Source organism: Panulirus ornatus, chromosome 63 (genome assembly GCF_036320965.1).
Source record: "Panulirus ornatus isolate Po-2019 chromosome 63, ASM3632096v1, whole genome shotgun sequence".
Lineage (NCBI taxonomy): Eukaryota > Metazoa > Arthropoda > Malacostraca > Decapoda > Palinuridae > Panulirus > Panulirus ornatus.
This window is the reverse complement of record NC_092286.1, coordinates 22,513,657-22,539,268: the sequence shown is the minus strand read 5'-3', so window position 1 is coordinate 22,539,268 and position 25,612 is coordinate 22,513,657. Positions and strand designations below refer to the sequence as shown.

The 25,612-nt window shown below is 41.8% G+C and overlaps 1 protein-coding gene across 2 annotated transcripts in view; it reads right to left on the bottom strand.

Moving 5' to 3' along the window:
- LOC139745831 (integrin alpha-PS1-like) overlaps positions 1-25,612 on the bottom strand; it is a 734,318-nt gene that overhangs the window by 197,338 nt on the left and 511,368 nt on the right. For both annotated transcript variants that reach the window (XM_071656425.1, XM_071656426.1), the window contains exon 2: positions 11,839-11,966. In XM_071656425.1, coding sequence (XP_071512526.1) covers positions 11,839-11,966 — 128 coding nt within the window. The remainder of the gene's footprint in view (positions 1-11,838; positions 11,967-25,612) is intronic.

The following is a 25,612-nucleotide window of genomic DNA, read 5'->3' as shown; positions in this document are numbered from 1 at the left end:
CCCTCCCATATAATTTCCTAGGAATAATCAACAAACTTAAGCCTCTGTAATTTGAACACTCAACTATATCACCTTTCCCTTTGTACAATGCACCATGCATGCATTCCGCCAATCCTCAGGCACTTCACTATGATCCATACGTACACTGAATAACCTTACCAACCAATCACTACACAGTCACCCCCTTTTTATATAAATTCCACTGCAATACCATCCAAACCCGCTGCCTTGCAGGCTTTGATCTTCCACAAAGCTTTCACTATCTCTACTCTGTTTACCAACAATTCTCCTTGACCCTCTCACTTCGCATACCAGCCCGACCAAAGCACCCTATATCTGCCACTCTATCATCAAACACATTCAACAAACCCTCAAAATATTCACTCTCTATCTCCTTCTCACTTCATCACTACATGTTATTATCTCCCCATTTGCCCCCTTCACCGATGTTCCTATTTGTTCTCTTGTCTCTTACGCATTTTATTTACCTCCTTCCAGAACATCATTTTATTCTCCCTAAAATTTAATGATACTCTCACCCCAACTCTCATTTGCCCTCTTTCTCGCCTCTTGCACCTTTCTCTTGACCTTCTGCCGCATTCTTTTATACATCTCCCAGTCATCTGCACTACTTCCCTGCAATTATCAACCAATTTTTCAAAACGCACATGCAGCCCAGAGCTGCTATACTTCCATTAGCAAGGAAATTTAGCTTCCTTAAGAGTGAAAAGTTCTTCGATGAGACTGTACTCCCAATGATACAGCCTCGCCACAGGCGACTTTCCTTCACATTGTAATGTCTTGCAAGCGGAGCTCAGTAAGTCATGTGTGTGTTGGTGTGTGCGTATGTACAGGCTCCTTATAAAGGCTGTGCTACTTCCAGTGGCAGGAATATGTGAACTTTAAAGTGATGAGTACCCCAAATGATACAGCCATGCCAATTTTTACTTATAAAATATATATATATATATATATATATATATATATATATATATATTTCTTTTTTGCTTTGTCACTGTCTCCCGCGTTTGCTACATACAAGTCCATTTGCTTTTCTAAGTATTTCTCACATACATTCTTCAAAGCAAACACCTGATCCACACATCCTCTACCACTTCTGAAACCACACTGCTCTTCCCCAATCTGATGCTCTGTACATGCCTTATATATATATATATATATATATATATATATATATATATATATATATATATATATATATATATATTTTTTTTTTTTTATACTTTGTCGCTGTCTCCCGCGTTTGCGAGGTAGCGCAAGGAAACAGACGAAAGAAATGGCCCAACCCCCCCCCATACACATGTACATACACACGTCCACACACGGAAATATACATACCTACACAGCTTTCCATGGTTTACCCCGGACGCTTCACATGCCTTGATTCAATCCACTGACAGCAAGTCAACCCCTGTATACCACATCGCTCCAATTCACTCTATTCCTTGCCCTCCTTTCACCCTCCTGCATGTTCAGGCCCCGATCACACAAAATCCTTTTCACTCCATCTTTCCACCTCCAATTTGGTCTCCCTCTTCTCCTCGTTCCCTCCACCTCCGACACATATATCCTCTTGGTCAATCTTTCCTCACTCATTCTCTCCATGTGCCCAAACCATTTCAAAACACCCTCTTCTGCTCTCTCAACCACGCTCTTTTTATTTCCACACATCTCTCTTACCCTTACGTTACTTACTCGATCAAACCACCTCACACCACACATTGTCCTCAAACATCTCATTTCCAGCACATCCATCCTCCTGCGCACAACTCTATCCATAGCCCACGCCTCGCAACCATACAACATTGTTGGAACTACTATTCCTTCAAACATACCCATTTTTGCTTTCCGAGATAATGTTCTCGACTTCCACACATTTTTCAAGGCTCCCAAAATTTTCGCCCCCTCCCCCACCCTATGATCCACTTCCGCTTCCATGGTTCCATCCGCTGACAGATCCACTCCCAGATATCTAAAACACTTCACTTCCTCCAGTTTTTCACCATTCAAACTCACCACCCAATTGACTTGACCCTCAACCCTACTGTACCTAATAACCTTGCTCTTATTCACATTTACTCTTAACTTTCTTCTTCCACACACTTTACCAAACTCCGTCACCAGCTTCTGCAGTTTCTCACATGAATCTGCCACCAGCGCTGTATCATCAGCGAACAACAACTGACTCACTTCCCAAGCTCTCTCATCCCCAACAGACTTCATACTTGCCCCTCTTTCCAAGACTCTTGCATTTACCTCCCCAACAACCCCATCCATAAACAAATTAAACAACCATGGAGACATCACACACCCCTGCCGCAAACCTACATTCACTGAGAACCAATCACTTTCCTCTCTTCCTACACGTACACATGCCTTACATCCTCGATAAAAACTTTTCACTGCTTCTAACAACTTGCCTCCCACACCATATATTCTTAACGTCTTCCACAGAGCATCTCTATCAACTCTATCATATGCCTTCTCCAGATCCATAAATGCTACATACAAATCCATTTGTATATATATATATATATTATTACTTTTTATTATACTTTGTTGCTGTCTCCCATGTTAGCGAGGTAGCGCAAGGAAACAGACGAAAGAATGGCCCAACCCACCCACATACACATGTATATACATACATGTCCACACACGCACATATATATACCTATACATCTCAACGTATACACACACACACACACACACACACACACATATATATATATATATATATATATATATATATATATATATATTTTGCTTTGTCGCTGTCTCCCGCGTTTGCGAGGTAGCACAAGGAAACAGACGAAAGAAATGGCCCAACACACCCCCATACACATGTATATACATACACGTCCACACACGCAAATATACATACCTATACATCTCAATGTACACATATATATACACACACAGACACATACATACATACACATGCACACAATTCACACTGTCTGCCTTTATTCATTCCCATCGCCACCTCGCCACACATGGAATACCATCCCCCTCCCCCTTCATGTGTGCGAGGTAGCGCTAGGAAAAGACAACAAAGGCCCCATTCGTTCACACTCAGTCTCTAGCTGCCATACAATAATGCCCGAAACCACAGCTCCCTTTCCACATCCAGGCCCCACAGAACTTTCCATGGTTTACCCCAGACGCTTCACATGCCCTGATTCAATCCACTGACAGCACGTCAACCCCTGTATACCACATCGATCCAATTCACTCTATTCCTTGCCCGCCTTTCACCCTCCTGCATGTTCAGGCCCCGATCACTCAAAATTTTTTTCACTCCATCTTTCCACCTCCAATTTGGTCTCCCACTTCTCCTCGTTCCCTCCACCTCCGACACATATATCCTCTAGGTCAATCTTTCCTCACTCATTCTCTCCATGTGCCCAAACCATTATAAAACACCCTCTTCTGCTCTCTCAACCATGCTCTTTTTATTTCCACACATCTCTCTTACCCTTACATTACTTACTCGATCAAACCACCTCACACCACACATTGTCCTCAAACATCTCATTTCCAGCACATCCACCCTCCTGCGCACAATTCTATCCATAGCCCACGCCTCGCAACCATACAACATTGTTGGAACCACTATTCCTTCAAACATACTCATTTTTGCTTTCCGAGATAATGTTCTTGACTTCCACACATTCTTCAAGGCTCCCAGGATTTTCGCCCCCTCCCCCACCCTGTGATTCACTTCTGCTTCCATGGTTCCATCCACTGCCAGATCCACTCCCAGATATCTAAAACAATTTACTTCCTCCAGTTTTTCTCCATTCAAACTTACCTCCCAAATGACTTGACCCTCAACCCTACTGTACCTAATAACCTCGCTCTTATTCACATTTACTCTTAACTTTCTTCTTTCACACACTTTACCAAACTCAGTCATCAGCTTCCACAGTTTCTCACCCGAATCAGCCATCAGCGCTGTATCATCAGCGAACAACAACTGACTCATTTCCCAAGCTCTCTCATCCACAACATACTTGCCCCTCTTTCCAAAACTCTTGCATTCACCTCCCTAACAACCCCATCCATAAACAAATTAACCAGGGAGACATCACGCACCCATGCCGCAAACCAACATTCACTGAGAACCAATCGCTTTCCTCTTACATCCTCGATAAAAACTTTTCACTGCTTCTAAGAACTTGCCTCCCACACCATATATTCTTAATACCTTCCACAGAGCATCTCTATCATCTCTATCATATGCCTTCTCCAGATCCATAAATGCTACATACAAATCCATTTGCTTTTCTAAGTATTTCTCACATACATTCTTCAACGCAAACACCTCTGAAGCACCACTTCTGAAACCACACTGCTCTTCCCCAATCTGATGCTCTGTACATGTCTTCACCCTCTCAATCAATACCCTTCCTTATAATTTCCCAAGAATACTCAACAAACTTATAAACTGTAATTTGTGCACTCACTTTTATCCCCTTTGCCTTTGTACAATGGAACTATGCAAGCATTCCACCAATCCTCAGGCACCTCACCATGAGCCATACATACATTAAATAATCTTACCAACCAGTCAACAATACAGTCACCCCCCTTTTAATAAATTCCACTGCAATACCATCCAAAATCGCTGCCATGCTGGTTTTCATCTTCCGCAAAGCTTTTACTACCTCGCTTCTCATGCTACAAGCATCTTTTGCACAAGCCATTACTACTTCCCTAAATACATCCCATTCCTCCCCCACTCTCCTTACGTCCTTTGTTCTCACCTTTTTCCATTCTGTACTCAGTCTCTCCTTGTACTTCCTCACACAAGTCTCCTTCCCAAGCTCACTCTCACCACTCTCTTCACCCCAACATTCTCTCTTCTTTTCTGAAAACCTCTACAAATCTTCACTTTCGCCTCCACAAGATAATGATCAGACATCCCTCCAGTTGCACCTCTCAGCACATTAACATCCAAAAGTCTCTCTTTCGCGTGCCTATCAATTAACATGTAATCCAATACCGCTCTCTGGCCATCTCTCTTACTTAAGTACGTATACTACTAAATCTACAAGCTCTTCACCATTTCCATTTTTTTTTTTTCTATTTTTATTATACTTTGTCGCTGTCTCCCGCGTTTGCGAGGTAGCGCAAGGAAACAGATGAAAGAAATGGCCCAACCCACCCCCATACACATGTATATACATACGTCCACACACGCAAATATACATACCTACACAGCTTTCCATGGCTTACCCCAGACGCCTCACATGCCCCGATTCAATCCACCGACAGCACGTCAACCCCGGTACACCACATCGCTCCAATTCACTCTACTCCCTGCCCTCCTCTCACCCTCCCACATGTTCAGGCCCCGATCATACAAAATCCCCCTCACTCCATCCTTCCACCTCCAATTTGGTCTCCCTCTTCTCCTCGTTCCCCCCACCCCCAACACATACATCCCCTTGGTCAATCTTTCCTCACTCATCCTCTCCATGTGCCCAAACCACTTCAAAACACCCTCTTCTGCTCTCTCAACCACGCTCTTTTTATTTCCACACATCTCTCTTACCCCTACGTTACTCACTCGATCAAACCACCTCACACCACACATTGTCCTCAAACATCTCATTTCCAGCACATCCATCCTCCTGCGCACAACCCTATCCATAGCCCACGCCTCGCAACCATTTACAACACTAAATACCCCATGTACACCAATTATTCCCTCAACTGCCACATTACTCACCTTTGCATTCATCTCACCCGTCACTAAAACCCAGTCTCGTGCATGAAAACTACTAACACACTCACTCAGCTGCTCCCAAAACACTTGCCTCTCATGATCTTTCTTCTCATGCCCAGGTGCATATACACCAATAATCACCCATCTTTCTCCATCCACTTCCAGTTTTACCCATATCAATCTAGAGTTTACTTTCTTACACTCTATCACATACTCCCACCACTCCTGTCTCAGGAGTAGTGCTACTCCTTTCCTTGTTCTCGTCCTCTCACTAACCCGACTTTAATCCCATGACATTCCCAAACCACTTTTCCCCTTTACCAGTGAGCTTCGTTTCACTCAGAGCCAAAACATCCAGGTTCCTTTCCTCAAACATACAACCTATCTCTCCTTTTTTTTCTCATCTTGGTTACATCCAGACACACATTTAGACACCCCAATCTGAGCCTTAGAGGAGGATGAGCACTCTCTGTGTGACTCCTGTTTCCCCTTTTAGAAAGTTAAAATACGACTAAACTATTACTTTAATTTCTTAGCCTACATAACATCCCTCATATGACGAAAGAAATGGCCCAACCCACCCCCATACACATGTATATACATACGTCCACACATGCAAATATACATACCTACACAGCTTTCCATGGTTTACCCCAGACGCTTCACATGCCTTGATTCAATCCACTGACAGCACGTCAACCCCGGTATACCACATCGCTCCAATTCACTCTATTCCTTGCCCTCCTTTCACCCTCCTGCATGTTCAGGCCCCGATCGCACAAAATCTTTTTCACTCCATCTTTCCACCTCCAATTTGGTCTCCCTCTTCTCCTCGTTCCCTCCACATCCGACACATATATCCTCTTGGTCACTCTTTCCTCACTCATTCTCTCCATGTGACCAAACCATTTCAAAACACCCTCTTCTGCTCTCTCAACCACGCTCTTTTTATTTCCACACATCTCTCTTACCCTTACGTTACTTACTCGATCAAACCACCTCACACCACACATTGTCCTCAAACATCTCATTTCCAGCACATCCATCCTCCTGCGCACAACTCTATCCATAGTCCACGCCTCGCAACCATACAACATTGTTGGAACCACTATTCCTTCAAACATACCCATTTTTGCTCTCCGAGATAATGTTCTCGACTTCCACACATTCTTCAAGGCTCCCAGAATTTTCGCCCCCTCCCCCACCCTATGATCCACTTCCGCTTCCATGGTTCCATCCGCTGCCAGATCCACTCCCAGATATCTAAAACACTTCACTTCCTCCAGTTTTTCTCCATTCAAACTCACCTCCCAATTGACTTGACCCTCAACCCTACTGTACCTAATAACCTTGCTCTTATTCACATTTACTCTTAACTTTCTTCTTTCACACACTTTACCAAACTCAGTCACCAGCTTCTGCAGTTTCTCACATGAATCAGCCACCAGCGCTGTATCATCAGCGAACAACAACTGACTCACTTCCCAAGCTCTCTCATCCCCAACAGACTTCATACTTGCCCCTCTTTCCAAAACTCTTGCATTCACCTCCCTAACAACCCCATCCATAAACAAATTAAACAACCATGGAGACATCACACACCCCTGCCGCAAACCTACATTCACTGAGAACCAATCACTTTCCTCTCTTCCTACACGTACACATGCCTTACATCCTCGATAAAAACTTTTCACTGCTTCTAACAACTTGCCTCCCACACCATATATTCTTAATACCTTCCACAGAGCATCTCTATCAACTCTATCATATGCCTTCTCCAGATCCATAAATGCTACATACAAATCCATTTGCTTTTCTAAGTATTTCTCACATACATTCTTCAAAGCAAACACCTGATCCACACATCCTCTACCACTTCTGAAACCACACTGCTCTTCCCCAATCTGATGCTCTGTACTTGCCTTCACCCTCTCAATCAATACCCTCCCATACAATTTGCCAGGAATACTCAACAAACTTATACCTCTGTAATTTGAGCACTCACTCTTATCCCCTTTGCCTTTGTACAATGGCACTATGCACGCATTCCGCCAATCCTCAGGCACCTCACCATGAGTCATACATACATTAAATAACCTTACCAACCAGTCAACAATACAGTCACCCCCTTTTTTAATAAATTCCACTGCAATACCATCCAAACCTGCTGCCTTGCCGGCTTTCATCTTCCGCAAAGCTTTTACTACCTCTTCTCTGTTTACCAAATCATTTTCCCTAACCCTTTCACTTTGCACACCACCTCCACCAAAACACCCTATATCTGCCACTCTATCATCAAACACATTCAACAAACCTTCAAAATACTCACTCCATCTCCTTCTCACATCACCACTACTTGTTATCACCTCCCCATTTGCGCCCTTCACTGAAGTTCCCATTTGCTCCCTTGTCTTACGCACTTTATTTACCTCCTTCCAGAACATCTTTTCATTCTCCCTAAAATTTAATGATACTCTCTCACCCCAACTCTCATTCGCCCTTTTTTTCACCTCTTGCACCTTTCTCTTGACCTCCTGTCTCTTTCTTTTATACGTCTCCCACTCAATTGCATTTTTTCCCTGCAAAAATCGTCCAAAAGCCTCTCTCTTCTCTTTCACTAATACTCTTACTTCTTCATCCCACCACTCACTACCCTTTCTAATCAACCCACCTCCCACTCTTCTCATACCACAAGCATCTTTTGCGCAATCCATCACTGATTCCCTAAATACATCCCATTCCTCCCCCACTCCCCTTACTTCCATTGTTCTCACCTTTTTCCATTCTGTACTCAGTCTCTCCTGGTACTTCCTCACACAAGTCTCCTTCCCAAGCTCACTTACTCTCACCACCTTCTTCACCCCAACATTCACTCTTCTTTTCTGAAAACCCATACAAATCTTCACCTTAGCCTCCACAAGATAATGATCAGACATCCCTCCAGTTGCACCTCTCAGCACATTAACATCCAAAAGTCTCTCTTTCGGGCGCCTGTCAATTAACACGTAATCCAATAACGCTCTCTGGCCATCTCTCCTACTTACATAAGTACACTTATGTATATCTCGCTTTTTAAACCAGGTATTCCCAATCATCAGTCCTTTTTCAGCACATATATATATATATATATATATATTTTTTTCTTTTGTCGCTGTCTCCCGCGTTTGCGAGGTAGCGCAAGGAAACAGACGAAAGAAATGGCCCAACCCACCCCCATACACATGCCTTGATTCAATCCACTGACAGCACATCAACCCCGGTATACCACATCGCTCCAATTCACTCTATTCTTTGCCCTCCTTTCACCCTCCTGCATGTTCAGGCCCCGATCACACAAAATCTTTTTCACTCCATCTTTCCACCTCCAATTTGGTCTCCCTCTTCTCCTCGTTCCCTCCACCTCCGACACATATATCCTCTTGGTCAATCTTTCCTCACTCATTCTCTCCATGTGACCAAACCATTTCAAAACACCCTCTTCTGCTCTCTCAACCACGCTCTTTTTATTTCCACACATCTCTCTTACCCTTACGTTACTTACTCGATCAAACCACCTCACACCACACATTGTCCTCAAACATCTCATTTCCAGCACATCCATCCTCCTGCGCACAACTCTATCCATAGTCCACGCCTCGCAACCATACAACATTGTTGGAACCACTATTCCTTCAAACATACCCATTTTTGCCCTCCGAGATAATGTTCTCGACTTCCACACATTCTTCAAGGCTCCCAGAATTTTCGCCCCCTCCCCCACCCTATGATCCACTTCCGCTTCCATGGTTCCATCCGCTGCCAGATCCAATCCCAGATATCTAAAACACTTCACTTCCTCCAGTTTTTCTCCATTCAAACTCACCTCCCAATTGAATTGACCCTCAACCCTACTGTACCTAATAACCTTGCTCTTATTCACATTTACTCTTAACTTTCTTCTTTTACACACTTTACCAAACTCAGTCACCAGCTTCTGCAGTTTCTCACATGAATCAGCCACCAGCGCTGTATCATCAGCGAACAACAACTGACTCACTTCCCAAGCTCTCTCATCCCCAACAGACTTCATACTTGCCCCTCTTTCCAAAACTCTTGCATTCACCTCCCTAACAACCCCATCCATAAACAAATTAAACAACCATGGAGACATCACACACCCCTGCCGCAAACCTACATATATATATATATATATATATATATATATATATATATATATATATATATATATATATATATATATATATATGAACCACTGACTAGCGTAAATCATATCCACACACGCTCACATATGTGTTGGAAAGGATCACAATTTTGCGCGTGATCAAGGTATTCCTATGAGTCCACGGGGTAAATGAAACACGAAAATTTCCTAAGTGCACTTTCGTGTAATAATCACATCATCATTCATTTTCCCCGTGGACTCATAGGGATCACATTCGTGTGTGTGTGTGTGCCTTCAAGAAACATATATGAGTTTCCTTTAAGATTAGTAACGATTAACGTGAGTATACCTTATTAATCTTAAGGTGGATACGATGACATTATCGTGGATGATTTTTTTCTTTTGTCGCAAAATAAACCAGTTAAAGCTAAGTTGTGCATGAGAGTAGGTGTCACCCTAACCCATTGAGGTTATGGTGACCATCAGTAGCAAGACCTTGTCAAGGCTTGCATTACATTACTGAAATCATTACTGCTAACCGTGTAACTAAACTATTACTCTAACTTCTTACCCTCCCTAACATCCCTCATTGCAAAAGTCATAAAAAATGGTACGCTCCGTTATGTTTTGGGTAGTTTGTATAATTCATTGTGATGACAGAAATACCTGTAAAGTATGACGTGGGGCATCACATCTCATTCAACGATATCAAATAATTGATAACCGTTATATATATCAGGGAAAATGTGGAACTGATAAATAATACAAGCATTCCTCTTCTCTAGATTTCGCTGTTTGTTTGCTTACATCCCGCAGGACTTTCGCAGTGAATTTTCATGAGTACGATTGGTATATTTTACAAGAATATTGAGAAATTATGATAAATCTTGACTTCTTGGGAGTTTAATGAGGTTTGCATAGTTTCTGGTGTTTTTTTTTTTTTTTTAGACGTTTATACCCTACTTTTACTTTAATAAACCCCATATATTTCCGATATATTACTGTACCTTTACTGATGTCAACTGTAACATAATGTTCCGTAGGAATTAACATCATCGTAATGGAGTAAAAAAAAAATCGCTAAAGATATACGTAGCAACTTTCAATGGGGAGTTAAACTGAGCTATACCGAGGTTTTAAGTGTGGAAGTACTGAAATCTAGCTGAAACACTGTGACAAGGATTCATTTTCTATCTTTATTCTCAACATCTACAGGATATATTTAGTGGACACTGTCATAATTCACGACAAATCTACATATGGATGATGCATCGAAACTGTGCTGAATGCAAGACAATGCAACTTATACACAAAAATTATACCCTCCAGCAATTATAATTCTTGACTAAGCTTTGAGTCTGAACTACTTAACTACTTAAGGTACTGTACTGCACATAGCTCGTGGAGTATTGAGTCTGAACTACTTAAGATACTGTGTTGGACATAACTCATGGAAACTCCATTAAACATTGTCAGATTATAAATCTTTATAAGTCAATGTAGTGAAACTGCTGATGATGATGCATGATAATCTGATAATGGTGAGAGCCAGCCAGATGATGCGACGTTGGTCATCAGATAATCAGACTGGAAAGTCAGGCTTCGTCTCGTCTGGTAAAGCGGCAAATGTCAACAATTATGTATATTCATGGGATCAGTATTTATAAATTCTTCAATATCAAGAATAAATACATAAGTCTGTAAGTATATCAAGTTCCCTAAATTACACATCAGCAATCTAGAAGAAATTGTCAGCCTATCATCTTTACTGGTTTACATAACAACGTAAAAAAAAATAACTATGTTTAACCATATATTGTACAAGTCTTTCATATACCAGTGTCAGTGTGAATTAAAGATATGACAGTGAAGAGCGCCTGAGTCGGGTAGCGGTGAGGGATGGCAGGCAGGCCAAGTTACTCACTCTTGAAACCGTCCGTATAAACCTGCTGACAGTCGGTGATGTTGGTTGTCAGCGGACATTTCCACAACGCGCCGGACCTGTTTGTCCCAGGCTGTAGGTTGTGGTCTTTGGGCGCACCTACAAGTATCCTGAAAAAAGAGGAACAAGTTCACCTCATTATATGACAGAAAAGGTTGTCAAAAAATGTAGGTTTAGTAGACCTACATGCTACGTGCTGTCAATGGATTGAACCAGGGCATGTGAAGCGTCTGGGGTAAACTATGGAAAGTTCTGTGGGGCCTGGATGTGGAAAGGGAGCTGTGGTTTCGGTGCATTATTACATGACAGCTAGAGACTGAGTGTGAACGAATGGGGCCTTTGTTGTCTTTTCCTAGCGCTACCTCGCACACATGAGGGGGAGGGTGTTGTTATTCCATATGTGGCGAGGTGGCGATGGGAATAAATAAAGGCAGACAGTATGAATTATGTACATGTGCATATATGTATATGTGTGTGTGTATATATATATATGTATACATTGAGATGTATAGGTATGTATATTTGCATGTGTGGACGTGTATGTATATACATGTGTATGTGGGTGGGTTGGGCCATTCTTTCGTCTGTTTCCTTGCGCTACCTCGCTAACGTGGGAGACAGCGACAAAGCAAAATAAATAAATATAAAATGAATATATATATATATATATATATATATATATATATATATATATATATATATATATATATATATATATATATATATATATATATGCTCAAATTACAGAGGTATAAGTTTGTTGAGTATTCCTGGCAAATTGTATGGGAGGGTATTGATTGAGAGGGTGAAGGCATGTACAGAGCATCAGATTGGGGAAGAGCAGTGTGGTTTCAGAAGTGGTAGAGGATGTGTGGATCAGGTGTTTGCTTTGAAGAATGTATGTGAGAAATACTTAGAAAAGCAAATGGATTTGTATGTAGCATTTATGGATCTGGAGAAGGCATATGATAGAGTTGATAGAGATGCTCTGTGGAAGGTATTAAGAATATATGGTGTGGGAGGCAAGTTGTTAGAAGCAGTGAAAAGTTTTTATCGAGGATGTAAGGCATGTGTACGTGTAGGAAGAGAGGAAAGTGATTGGTTCTCAGTGAATGTAGGTTCGCGGCAGGGGTGTGTGATGTCTCCATGGTTGTTTAATTTGTTTATGGATGGGGTAGTTAGGGAGGTGAATGCAAGAGTTTTGGAAAGAGGGGCAAGTATGAAGTCTGTTGGGGATGAGAGAGCTTGGGAAGTGAGTCAGTTGTTGTTCGCTGATGATACAGCGCTGGTGGCTGATTCATGTGAGAAACTGCAGAAGCTGGTGACTGAGTTTGGTAAAGTGTGTGAAAGAAGAAAGTTAAGAGTAAATGTGAATAAGAGCAAGGTTATTAGGTACAGTAGGGTTGAGGGTCAAGTCAATTGGGAGGTGAGTTTGAATGGAGAAAAACTGGAGGAAGTGAAGTGTTTTAGATATCTGGGAGTGGATCTGGCAGCGGATGGAAACATGGAAGCGGAAGTGGATCATAGGGTGGGGGAGGGGGCTAAAATTCTGGGAGCCTTGAAGAATGTGTGGAAGTCGAGAACATTATCTCGGAAAGCAAAAATGGGTATGTTTGAAGGAATAGTGGTTCCAACAATGTTGTGTGGTTGCGAGGCGTGGACTATGGATAGAGTTGCGCGCAGGAGGATGGATGTGCTGGAAATGAGATGTTTGAGGACAATGTGTGGTGTGAGGTGGTTTGATCGAGTAAGTAACGTAAGGGTAAGAGAGATGTGTGGAAATAAAAAGAGCGTGGTTGAGAGAGCAGAAGCGGGTGTTTTGAAATGGTTTGGGCACATGGAGAGAATGAGTGAGGAAAGATTGACCAAGAGGATATATGTGTCGGAGGTGGAGGGAACGAGGAGAAGAGGGAGACCAAATTGGAGGTGGAAAGATGGAGTGAAAAAGATTTTGTGTGATCGGGGCCTGAACATGCAGGAGGGTGAAAGGAGGGCAAGGAATAGAGTGAATTGGAGCGATGTGGTATACCGGGGTTGACGTGGTCAGTGGATTGAATCAAGGCATGTGAAGCGTCTGGGGTAAACCATGGAAAGCTGTGTAGGTATGTATATTTGCGTGAGTGGACGTATGTATATACATGTGTATGGGGGTGGGTTGGGCCATTTCTTTCGTCTGTTTCCTTGCGCTACCTCGCAAACGCGGGAGACAGCGACAAAGCAAAAAAAAAAAAAAATATATATATATATATATATATATATATATATATATATATATATATATATATATATATATATATATATAAGTCCTGTGTGTGAAAATTTTATCTTTATGTGTGTATCGAGTAATGGTCTTTTTATAGGTAAGAATTAGTTATATTTGATGTGTCTTATATATAGTCATAGACTAAGCTGGTACAGTTCAAATCTTGTAAATTAAAGTATGGAATGTAAGACTTCTATTTAATTAACCAGATATTAAGGGTAATTACGACAACAGTGATGGTTTTCCTTTGTAAATAATGGTTTGCAATTGTACTTTTCATTTAGAACATAATCCTATTTCCATGAACTCCCTGAACTTGATTAATTGTTTCTCTTCAAAACAGAAGTATTAGCATATACTGCAGTGCCTCTTCTTCTCTCACCCTGCTCTTCCTTGTAATTACCATGTTGCAGTTCCTGCTAATTTTCACATCCTCAAAAATTACAAAATACTCTTCTCATTGTCATTCTCTACTTTTTCCACTGATATGAATTACTGCTGTTATTGTCTACTCTTCTAGCTCCTGAATCAGCAGATTTCATTCAGTACAGGAAGAGCCCACACAGTCTAATTGCCATGGTCAGTATAACCACCACACACACACACACACACACACACACACACACATATATATACTCATCAGAGAAAAACTCATGAGTTGGTCTATCACATGGTTGGTGAAAATCAGAGGATAAATATAAAATCGGGATAGGGGTGAAAGTATACTTCCCACGTATTCCCTACATGTCGTAGAAGGCGACTAAAAGGGGAGGGAGCGGGGGGCTGGAAATCCTCCCCTCTCATTATTTTTTTTTTTAATTTTCCAAAAGAAGGAACAGAGAAGGGGGCCAGGTGAGGATATTCCCTCAAAGGCCCAGTTCTCTGTTCTTAACGCTACCTCGCTAATGCGGGAAATGGCGAATAGTTTGAAAGAAAAAGATATATATATATATATATATATATATATATATATATATATATATATATATATATATATATATATATATATATATATATATATATATATATTCTCCCTAAAATTTATTGATACTCTCTCACCCCCACTCTCATTTGCCCTCTTTTTCACCTCTTGCACCTTTCTCTTGACCTCCTGTCTCTTTCTTTTATACATCTCCCACTCAATTGCATTTTTTCCCTGCAAAAATCGTCCAAATGCCTCTCTCTTCTCTTTCACTAATAATCTTACTTCATCCCACCACTCACTATCCTTTCTAATCAACCCAACTCCCACTCTTCTCATGCCACAAGCATCTTTTGCGCAATCCATCACTGCTTCCCTAAATACATCCCATTCCTCCCCCACTCCCCTTACCTCCATTGTTCTCACCTTTTTCCATTCTGTACTCAGTCTCTCCTGGTACTTCCTCACACAAGTCTCCTTCCCAAGCTCACTTACTCTCACCAGAATAAAAAGATGTTCTGGAAGGAGGTAAATAAAGTGCGTAAGACAAGGGAGCAAATGGGAACTTCAGTGAAGAGCGCAAATGGGGAGGTGATAACAAGTAGTGGTGATGTGAGAAGATGGAGTGAGTATTTTGAAGGTTTGTTGAATGTGTTTGATGATAGAGTGGCAGATATAGGGTGTTTTGGTGGAGATGGTGTGCAAAGTGAAAGGGTAAGGGAAAATGATTTGGTAAACAGAGAAGAGGTAGTAAAAGCTTTGCGGAAGATGAAAGCCGGCAAGGCAGCAGGTTTGGATGGTATTGCAGTGGAATTTATTAAAAAAGGGGGTGACTGTATTATTGACTGGTTGGTAAGGTTATTTAATGTATGTATGACTCATGGTGAGGTGCCTGAGGATTGGCGGAATGCGTGCATAGTGCCATTGTACAAAGGCAAAGGGGACAAGAGTGAGTGCTCAAATTACAGAGGTATAAGTTTGTTGAGTATTCCTGGTAAATTATATGGGAGGGTATTGATTGAGAGGGTGAAGGCATGTACAGAGCATCAGATTGGGGAAGAGCAGTGTGGTTTCAGAAGTGGTAGAGGATGTGTGGATCAGGTGTTTGCCTTGAAGAATGTATGTGAGAAATACTTAGAAAAGCAAATGGATTTGTATGTAGCATTTATGGATCTGGAGAAGGCATATGATAGAGTTGATAGAGATACTCTGTGGAAGGTATTAAGAATATATGGTGTGGGAGGCAAGTTGTTAGAAGCAGTGAAAAGTTTTTATCGAGGATGTAAGGCATGTGTACGTGTAGGAAGAGAGGAAAGTGATTGGTTCTCAGTGAATGTAGGTTTGCGGCAGGGGTGTGTGATGTCTCCATGGTTGTTTAATTTGTTTATGGATGGGGTAGTTAGGGAGGTGAATGCAAGAGTTTTGGAAAGAGGGGCAAGTATGAAGTCTGTTGGGGATGAGAGAGCTTGGGAAGTGAGTCAGTTGTTGTTCGCTGATGATACAGCGCTGGTGGCTGATTCATGTGAGAAACTGCAGAAGCTGGTGACTGAGTTTGGTAAAGTGTGTGAAAGAAGAAAGTTAAGAGTAAACGTGAATAAGAGCAAGGTTATTAGGTACAGTAGGGTTGAGGGTCAAGTCAATTGGGAGGTAGGTTTGAATGGAGAAAAACTGGAGGAAGTAAAGTGTTTTAGATATCTGGGAGTGGATCTGGCAGCGGATGGAACCATGGAAGCGGAAGTGGATCATAGGGTGGGGGAGGGGGCGAAAATCTGGGAGCCTTGAAGAATGTGTGGAAGTCGAGAACATTATCTCGGAAAGCAAAAATGGGTATGTTTGAAGGAATAGTGGTTCCAACAATGTTGTATGCTTGCGAGGCGTGGGCTGTGGATAGAGTTGTGCGCAGGAGGATGGATGTGCTGGAAATGAGATGTTTGAGGACAATGTGTGGTGTGAGGTGGTTTGATCGAATAAGTGACGTAAGGGTAAGAGAGATGTGTGGAAATAAAAAGAGCGTGGTTGAGAGAGCAGAAGAGGGTGTTTTGAAATGGTTTGGTCACATGGAGAGAATGAGTGAGGAAAGATTGAACAAGAGGATATATGTGTCGGAGGTGGAGGGAACGAGGAGAAGTGGGAGACCAAATTGGAGGTGGAAAGATGGAGTGAAAAAGATTTTGTGTGATCGGGGCCTGAACATGCAGGAGGGTGAAAGGAGGGCAAGGAATAGAGTGAATTGGAGCGATGTGGTATACCGGGGTTGACGAGCTGTCAGTGGATTGAATTAGGGCATGTGAAGCGTCTGGGGTAAACCATGGAAAGCTGTGTAGGTATGTATATTTGCGTGTGTGGACGTATGTATATACATGTGTATGGGGGTGGGTTGGGCCATTTCTTTCGTCTGTTTCCTTGCGCTACCTCGCAAACGCGGGAGACAGCGACAAAGCAAAAAAAAAGAAAAAAAAAATAATATATATATATATATATATATATATATATATATATATATATATATATATATATATATATATATATATTATCCCTGGGGATAGGGGATTAAGAATACTTCCCACGTATTCCCTGCGTGTCGTAGAAGGCGACTAAAAGGGGAGGGAGCGGGGGGCTGAAAATCCTCCCCTCTCGTTTTTTTTTTTTTTTTTTTTTTTTTCAATTTTCCAAAAGAAGGAACAGAGAATTGGGCCAGGTGAGGGTATTCCCTCAAAGGCCCAGTCCTCTGTTCTTAACGCTACCTCGCTAATGCGGGAAATGGCGAATAGTTTGAAAGAAAGATATATATATACATATATATATATATATATATATATATATATATATATATATATATATATATATATATATATATATATATATATATATATATATATATATATATATTGGGGTGTCTGAATGTGCGCGGATGTAACCAAAATCAAAAGAAATGAGAGGAAGGTAGAATGTTTGAAAAATAGAAAACTGGATGTTCTGGCTCAGAGTGAAACGGAGCTCAAGGATGAAGGGGAAGAATGGTTTGGAAATGTCTTAAGAGTAAGGTCAAAGGTTAGCGAGAGGACAAGAGCTAAGGAAGGAGTAGCAACACTCCTAGAGCAGTTGTTGTGGGAGTGTAATAGTGTAAAAAAGTAAAACTTATATTGATGTGGGTAAAACTGAAAGTGGATGGTGAGAGATGGGTGATTATGGTGCTTATGCACCTGGTCATGAGAAGAAAGACCACGAGAGGCAAGTGCTTTGGGAGCAGTTGAGTGAGTGTGTCAGCAGTTTTAGTGCACAAGCCCGGTATCAGTGATGGGTAATTCAAATGCAAGGTAAGTAATGAGGCAGTTGAGGGATCTGGTGAAGAGCCTGTGGAATTGTGTGCGGAAAAAAAGAATGGTGATCGGGAACAGCTAGTTTAAAAGTATACTTATGTGATTAGGAGAAATGGTCAAAAGGCATTATTAGATTGCATATTAACTGACAAGCGTGTAAAAGGAGACTACTGGATGTAAATGTGTTGAGAGGGGCAGCTGGTGAGATGTCTGATCACTATCATGTGGAGGCGAGGGTGAACCTCTGTGGAGGTTTTCGAAAAAAAAAAAGGAAACAATATCAGGGAGAAGAGAGTGGTGAGAGTAAGTATGGAAAGGAGACTTATGTGAAGAAATACCAGGAGAGATTGAGTGCAGGATGGAAAAAGGTGAGAGCAAATGAAGTGACGGGAGTGGGTGAGGAATGAGAGATACTTAGGGAAGCAGTAATGGCATGTGCAAGAGATGCATGAGGCATGCAAAAGGTGGGAAGTTGGCAGATCAAGAAGGGAAGTGAGAGGTCGGATGAAGCAAAGTTGCTAGTGAAAGGAATAAATGAGGCATTCATGGGGTATTTACAAGGAAGGAATGTATATGATTAGATGTATTTGGAAAAGCGGTAGGAGGTAAAGAGGAAGGTACAGGGGTTGAAAAAGAGGGCAAATGAGAGTTGGGGTGAGGAGTATCATTAAACTTCATGGAGGATGAAAAGATGTTTTAGAAGGAGGTAAATAAAGTGCAAAAGACAAGAGAACAAATGGGAACATCGGTGAAGGGAGCAAAAGGGGAAGTGAGAACAGTTACTGATGGAGTGAGGGAGGGAAGCAGTAATGGCATGTGCAAGAGATGCATGAGGCATGCAAAAGGTGGGAAGTTGGCAGATCAAGAAGGGAAGTGAGAGGTCGGATGAAGCAAAGTTGCTAGTGAAAGGAATAAATGAGGCATTCATGGGGAATTTACAAGGAAGGAATGTATATGATTAGATGTAATTGGAAAAGCGGTAGGAGGTAAAGGGGAAGGTACAGGGGCTGAAAAAGAGGGCAAATGAGAGTTGGGGTGAGGAGTATCATTAAACTTCATGGAGGATGAAAAGATGTTTTAGAAGGAGGTAAATAAAGTGCAAAAGACAAGAGAACAAATGGGAACATCGGTGAAGGGAGCAAAAGGGGAAGTGAGAACAGTTATTGATGGAGTGAGGAGATATCGTTAGCATTTTGAAAGATCGTTAAATGAGTTTGATGACAGAGCAGCAGATGTAGGGTGTTTAGGGTGGGGTTGTACGCGAAGTGAGAGTCGGAAAGAGTCGTTTCATGAAAAGAGAAAAGGTAGATGAAAAAAAAGTAGATGAAATCCGGCAAGGCGGCGTGATTGGATGGTACTGCAGTGGAATTTATATAAAAAAAAAAAAGGGGGTGACTGTGTCGCTGATGGGTTGGTAAGGATATTCAGTGTATGTATGGATCATGGGGAAGTACCTGAGGATTGGCGGAATGCATGCAAAGAGTCACTGTACAAAGGAAAAGAGGATAAAAGTGAGTGTTTAAACTACGAAGGCATAAGTTTGTTGAGTATTCCTACGAAATTACATGGGAGGGTATTGACTGAGAGGGTGAAGGCATTTACAGAGCATCAGATTAGGAAGAGCAGTGTGGTTTCAGAAGTGGTAGAGGATAAGTGGATCAGGTGTTTGCTTTGAAGAATGTATGTGAGAATTATTTAGAAAAACAGATGGATTTGTATGTGGCATTTATGGATCTGGAGATGGCATATGACAGGGTTTGACAGAGATGCTTTGTTGAAGGTTTTAAGAATATATGGTTGGGAGGTAAGTTGCTAGAAGTACTGAATGTTAGTCTAAGGCTGTAGTGTGTGATATCCCCATGGTTGTTTAAATTGTTTATTGATGGGGTTGTTAGTGAGGTGAATGCAAGAGTTTTGGAGAGAGAGGCAAGTATGCAGTCTGTTGGGGATGAGAGGGCCTGGGAAGTGAGTTAGGTATTATTCGCCAATGATACAGCTCTAATGGCTGATTCGGGAGTGAAATTGCAGAGGTTGGTGACTGAGTTTGGAAAAGTGCGTGAAAGAAGAAAGTTGAGAGTAAATGTGAATAACAGCAAGGTTGTTAGGTTCAGGAGGGTTGAGGGACAAGTTAATTGGGATGTAAGTTTGAATGGAAAAAAACTGGAGGAAGTGAAGTGCTTTACATATCTGGGAGTGGACTTAGCAGCGGATGGAACCATGGAAGTGAGTCAAAGGGTGAGGAGGGGGGGTGAAAGTTCTGGGAGCGATGAAGAATGTGTGGAAGAAGAGAACGTTATCCTGGAGAGCAAAAATGGATATGTTTGAAGGAACAATACTTCCAAAAATGTTATATGGTTGCGAGGCATGGGCCACAGATAGGGTTGTACGGAGGAGGGTGGATGCGTCGGAAATGAAATGTTTGAGGACAATATGTGGTAGGTGGTTTGAGAGAGCAGAAGACGGTGTTTTGAAATGGTTTGGAAAAATGGAGATGATAAGTGAGGAAGCATTGACAAAGAGAATATATGTGTCAGAGGTGAACGGAACAAGAAGCGGGAGACGAAATTGGAGGTGGAAGGATGGAGTGAAAAAGATTCTAAGCGATCGGGGCCAGAACATGCAGGAGGGTGAGAGGCGTGCAAAGAAATGGAACCATGTGATATACCGGGGTCGACGTGGTGTCAATGGACTGAACAAGGGCATGTGAAGCGTTTGTGGTAAACCATGAAAAGGTCTGTGGGGACTGGATGTGGATAGGGAGCTGTGGTTTCGATGCATTATGCAAGACAGCTAGAGACTGAGTGTAAACGGAAGTGGCCTTTTTTTTGGTCTGTTTTCCTGGCGCTGCCTCACTGAAGCAGAGGGAAGCAATACTATTTCCTGCGTGGCGGGGTGGCGACAGAAATGGTTAAAGGCAAGCAAGAATGAAAATGTGCATGTGTAAATATGTATATTTCTGTGTATCTCTATGTATGTATATGCTGATAGGTTTATGTATGTATATGTGCTTGTATAAGAGTTTGTATATATATATATATATATATATATATATATATATATATATATATATATATATATATATATATATATATATATATATATATATATATATATATATATTTTATCCCTGGGGATAGGGGAGAAAGAATACTTCCCACGTATTCCCTGCGTGTCGTAGAAGGCGACTAAAAGGGGAGGGAGCGGGTGGCTGGAAATCCTCCCCTCTGGTTTTTTTTCAATATTCCCAAAGAAGGAACAGAGAAGGGGGCCAGGTGAGGATATTCCCTCAAAGGCCCAGTCCTCTGTTCTTAACGCTACCTCGCTATCGCGGGAAATGGCGAAAAGTACGAAAATATATATATATATATATATATATATATATATATATATATATATATATATATATATATATTTGAAAGGATCACAATTTTGCGCGTGATCAAGATATTCCTATGAGTTTCATTTTCCCCGTGGACTCATAGGAATATATATATATATATATATATATATATATATATATATATTTGTCGCTGTCTCCCGCGTTTGCGAGGTAGCACAAGGAAACAGACGAAAGAAATGGCCCAACCCACCCCCATACACATGTATATACATACGTCCACACACGCAAATATACATACCTACACAGCTTTCCATGGTTCACCCCAGACGCTTCACATGCCCTGATTCAATCCACTGACAGCACGTCAACCCCGGTATACCACATCGATCCAATTCACTCTATTCCTTGCCCTCCTTTCACCCTCCTGCATGTTCAGGCCCCGAACACACAAAATCTTTTTCACTCCATCTTTCCACCTCCAATTTGGTCTCCCTCTTCTCCTCGTTCCCTCCACCTCCGACACATATATCCTCTTGGTCAATCTTTCCTCACTCATTCTCTCCATGTGCCCAAACCATTTCAAAACACCCTCTTCTGCTCTCTCAACCACGCTCTTTTTATTTCCACACATCTCTCTTACCCTTACGTTACTTACTCGATCAAACCACCTCACACCACACATTGTCCTCAAACATCTCATTTCCAGCACATCCATCCTCCTGCGCACAACTCTATCCATAGCCCACGCCTCGCAACCATACAACATTGTTGGAACCACTATTCCTCCAAACATACCCATTTTTGCTTTCCGAGATAATGTTGTCGACTTCCACACATTCTTCAAGGCTCCCAGGATTTTCGCCCCCTCCCCCACCGTATGATCCACTTCCGCTTCCATGGTTCCATCCGCTGCCAGATCCACTCCCACATATCTAAAACACTTTACTTCCTCCAGTTTTTCTCCATTCAAACTTACCTCCCAATTGACTTGACCCTCAACCCTACTGTACCTAATAACCTTGCTCTTATTCACATTTACTCTTAACTCTCTTTCACACACTTTACCAAACTCAGTCAGTTTTTTTTTTTTTTTTTTTTTTTTTTTTTTTCCAAAAGAAGGAACAGAGAAGGGGGCCAGGTGAGGATATTCCCTCAAAGGCCCAGTCCTCTGTCCTTAACGCTACCTCGCTATCGCGGGAAATGGCGAATAGTATGAAAAAAAAAAAAAAAAAAAAAAAAAAAAAATATATATATATATATATATATATATATATATATATATATATATATATATATTGCTTTGTTGCTGTCTCAATGGTTAGCGAGGTAGCGCAAGGAAACAGAAGAAAGAATGGCCCAACCCACCCACATACACATGTATATACATAGACGTCCACACACGCAAATATACATACCTACACATCTCAATATATACATATATATATATACACACAGAGACATATACATATATACACATGTACATATTTCATATGTACATATGTACACATGTACATATTTCATTCCCATCGCCACCCCGCCACACATGAAATAACATCCCCCTTCCCCCTCACGTGCATGAGGTAGCGCTAGGAAAAGACGACAAAGGCCACATTCGTTCACATTCAGTCTCTAGCTGTCATGTAATAATGCACCGAAACCACACCTCCCTTTCCACATCCACGCCCCACAGAACTTTCCATGGTTTACCCCAGACGCTTCACATGCCCTGGTTCAATCCACTGACAGCACGTCGACCCCGGTATACCACATCGTTCCAATTCACTCTATTCCTTGCACGCCTTTCACCCTCCTGCATGTTCAGACGCCGATCACTCAAAATCTTTTTCACTCCATCTTTCCACCTCCAATTTGGTCTTCCACTTCTCCTCGTTCCCTCCACCTCTGACACATATATCCTCTTGGTCAATCTTTCCTCACCCATTCTCTCCATGCGACCAAACCATTTCAAAACACCCTCTTCTGCTCTCTCAACCACACTTTTTATTACCACACATCTCTCTTACCCTTTCATTACTTACTCGATCAAACCACCTCACACCACATGTTGTCCTCAAACATCTTATTTCCAGCACTTCCACCCTCCTTCACATAACTATCTATAGCCCATGCCTCGCAACCATACAACATTGTTGGAACCACTATTCCTTCAGACATACCCATTTCTGCTTTCCGAGATAATGTTCTCGACTTCCACACATTCTTCAACGCTCCCAGAACTTTCGCCCCCTACCCCACCCTATGATTCACTTCCTCTTCCATGGTTCCATCCGCTGCCAAATCCACTCCCAGATATCTAAAACACTTCACTTCCTCCAGTTTTTCTCCATTCAAATTTACCTCCCAGTTGACTTGTCCCTCAACCCTACTGAAATAACCTTGCTCTTATTCACATTTACTATCAGCTTTCTTCTTTCACACACTTTAACAAACTCAGTCACCATCTTCTGCAGTTTCTCACATCAATCAGCCACCAGCGCTGTATCATCAGCGAACAACAACTGACTCACTTCCCAAGCTCTTTCATCCACAACTGACTGCATACTTGCCTCTCTTTCCAAAACTCTTGCATTCACCTCCCTAACAACCCCATCCATAAACAAATCAAACAACCATGGAGACATTACACACCCCTGCCGCAAACCTACTTTCACTGAGAACCAATCACTTTCCTCTCTTCCTACACGTACACATGCCTTACATCCTCGATAAAAACTTTTCACTGCTTCTAACAACTTGCCTCCCACACCATATATTCTTAATACCTCCACAAAGCATCTCTATCAACTCTATCATATGCCTTCTCCAGATCCATAAATGCTACATACAAATCCATTTGCTTTTCTAAGTATTTCTCACATACATTCTTCAAAGCAAACACCTGATCCACACATTCACTACCACTTCTGAAACCACACTGCTCTTCCCCAATCTGATGCTCTGTACATGCCTTCACTCTCTCAATCAATACCCTCCCATATAATTTCCCAGGAATACTCAACATACTTATACCTCTGTAATTTGAGCACTCACTTTTATCCCCTTTGCCTTTGTACAATGGCACTATGCAAGCATTCCGCCAATCCTCAGGCACCTCACCATGAGTCATACATACATTAAATAACTTTACCAACCAGTCAACAATACAGTCACCCCCTTTTTTTTTTTTTTTTTATAAATTCCACTGTAGTACCATCCAAACCCGCTGTCTTGCCAGCTTTCATCTTCCACAAAGTTTTTACTACCTCTTCTCTGTTTACCAAATCATTTTCCCTAATCCTATCACTTTGCACACCACCTCGACCAAAACACCCTATATCTGCCACTCTATCATCAAACACATTCAACAAACCTTCGAAATACTCACTCCATCTCTTTCTCACATCACCACTACCTGTTATCACCTCCCCATTAGCCCCCTCCACTAAAGTTTCCATTTGTTCCCTTGTCTTACGCACTTTATTTACCTCCTTTCAAAACATCTTTTTATTCTCCATAAAATTTAATGATACTCTCTCACTCCAACTCTCATTTGCCCTCTTTTTCACCTCTTGCACCTTTCTCTTGACCTCCTGCCTCTTTCTTTTATACATCTCCCACTCATTTGCATTATATCCCTGCAAAAATCGTCCAAATGCCTCTCTCTTCTCTTTCACTAATAATCTTACTTCTTCATCCCACCACTCACGACCCTTTGTGATCTGCCCACCTCCCACGCTTCTCATGCCACAAGCATCTTTTGCGCAAGCCATCACTGCTTCCCTAAATACATCCCATTCCTCCCCCACTCCCCTTACGTCCTTTGTTCTCACCTTTTTCCATTCTGTACTCAGTTCCTCCTGGTACTTCCTCACAAAAGTCTCCTTCCCAAGCTCACTTACTCTTGCCACTCT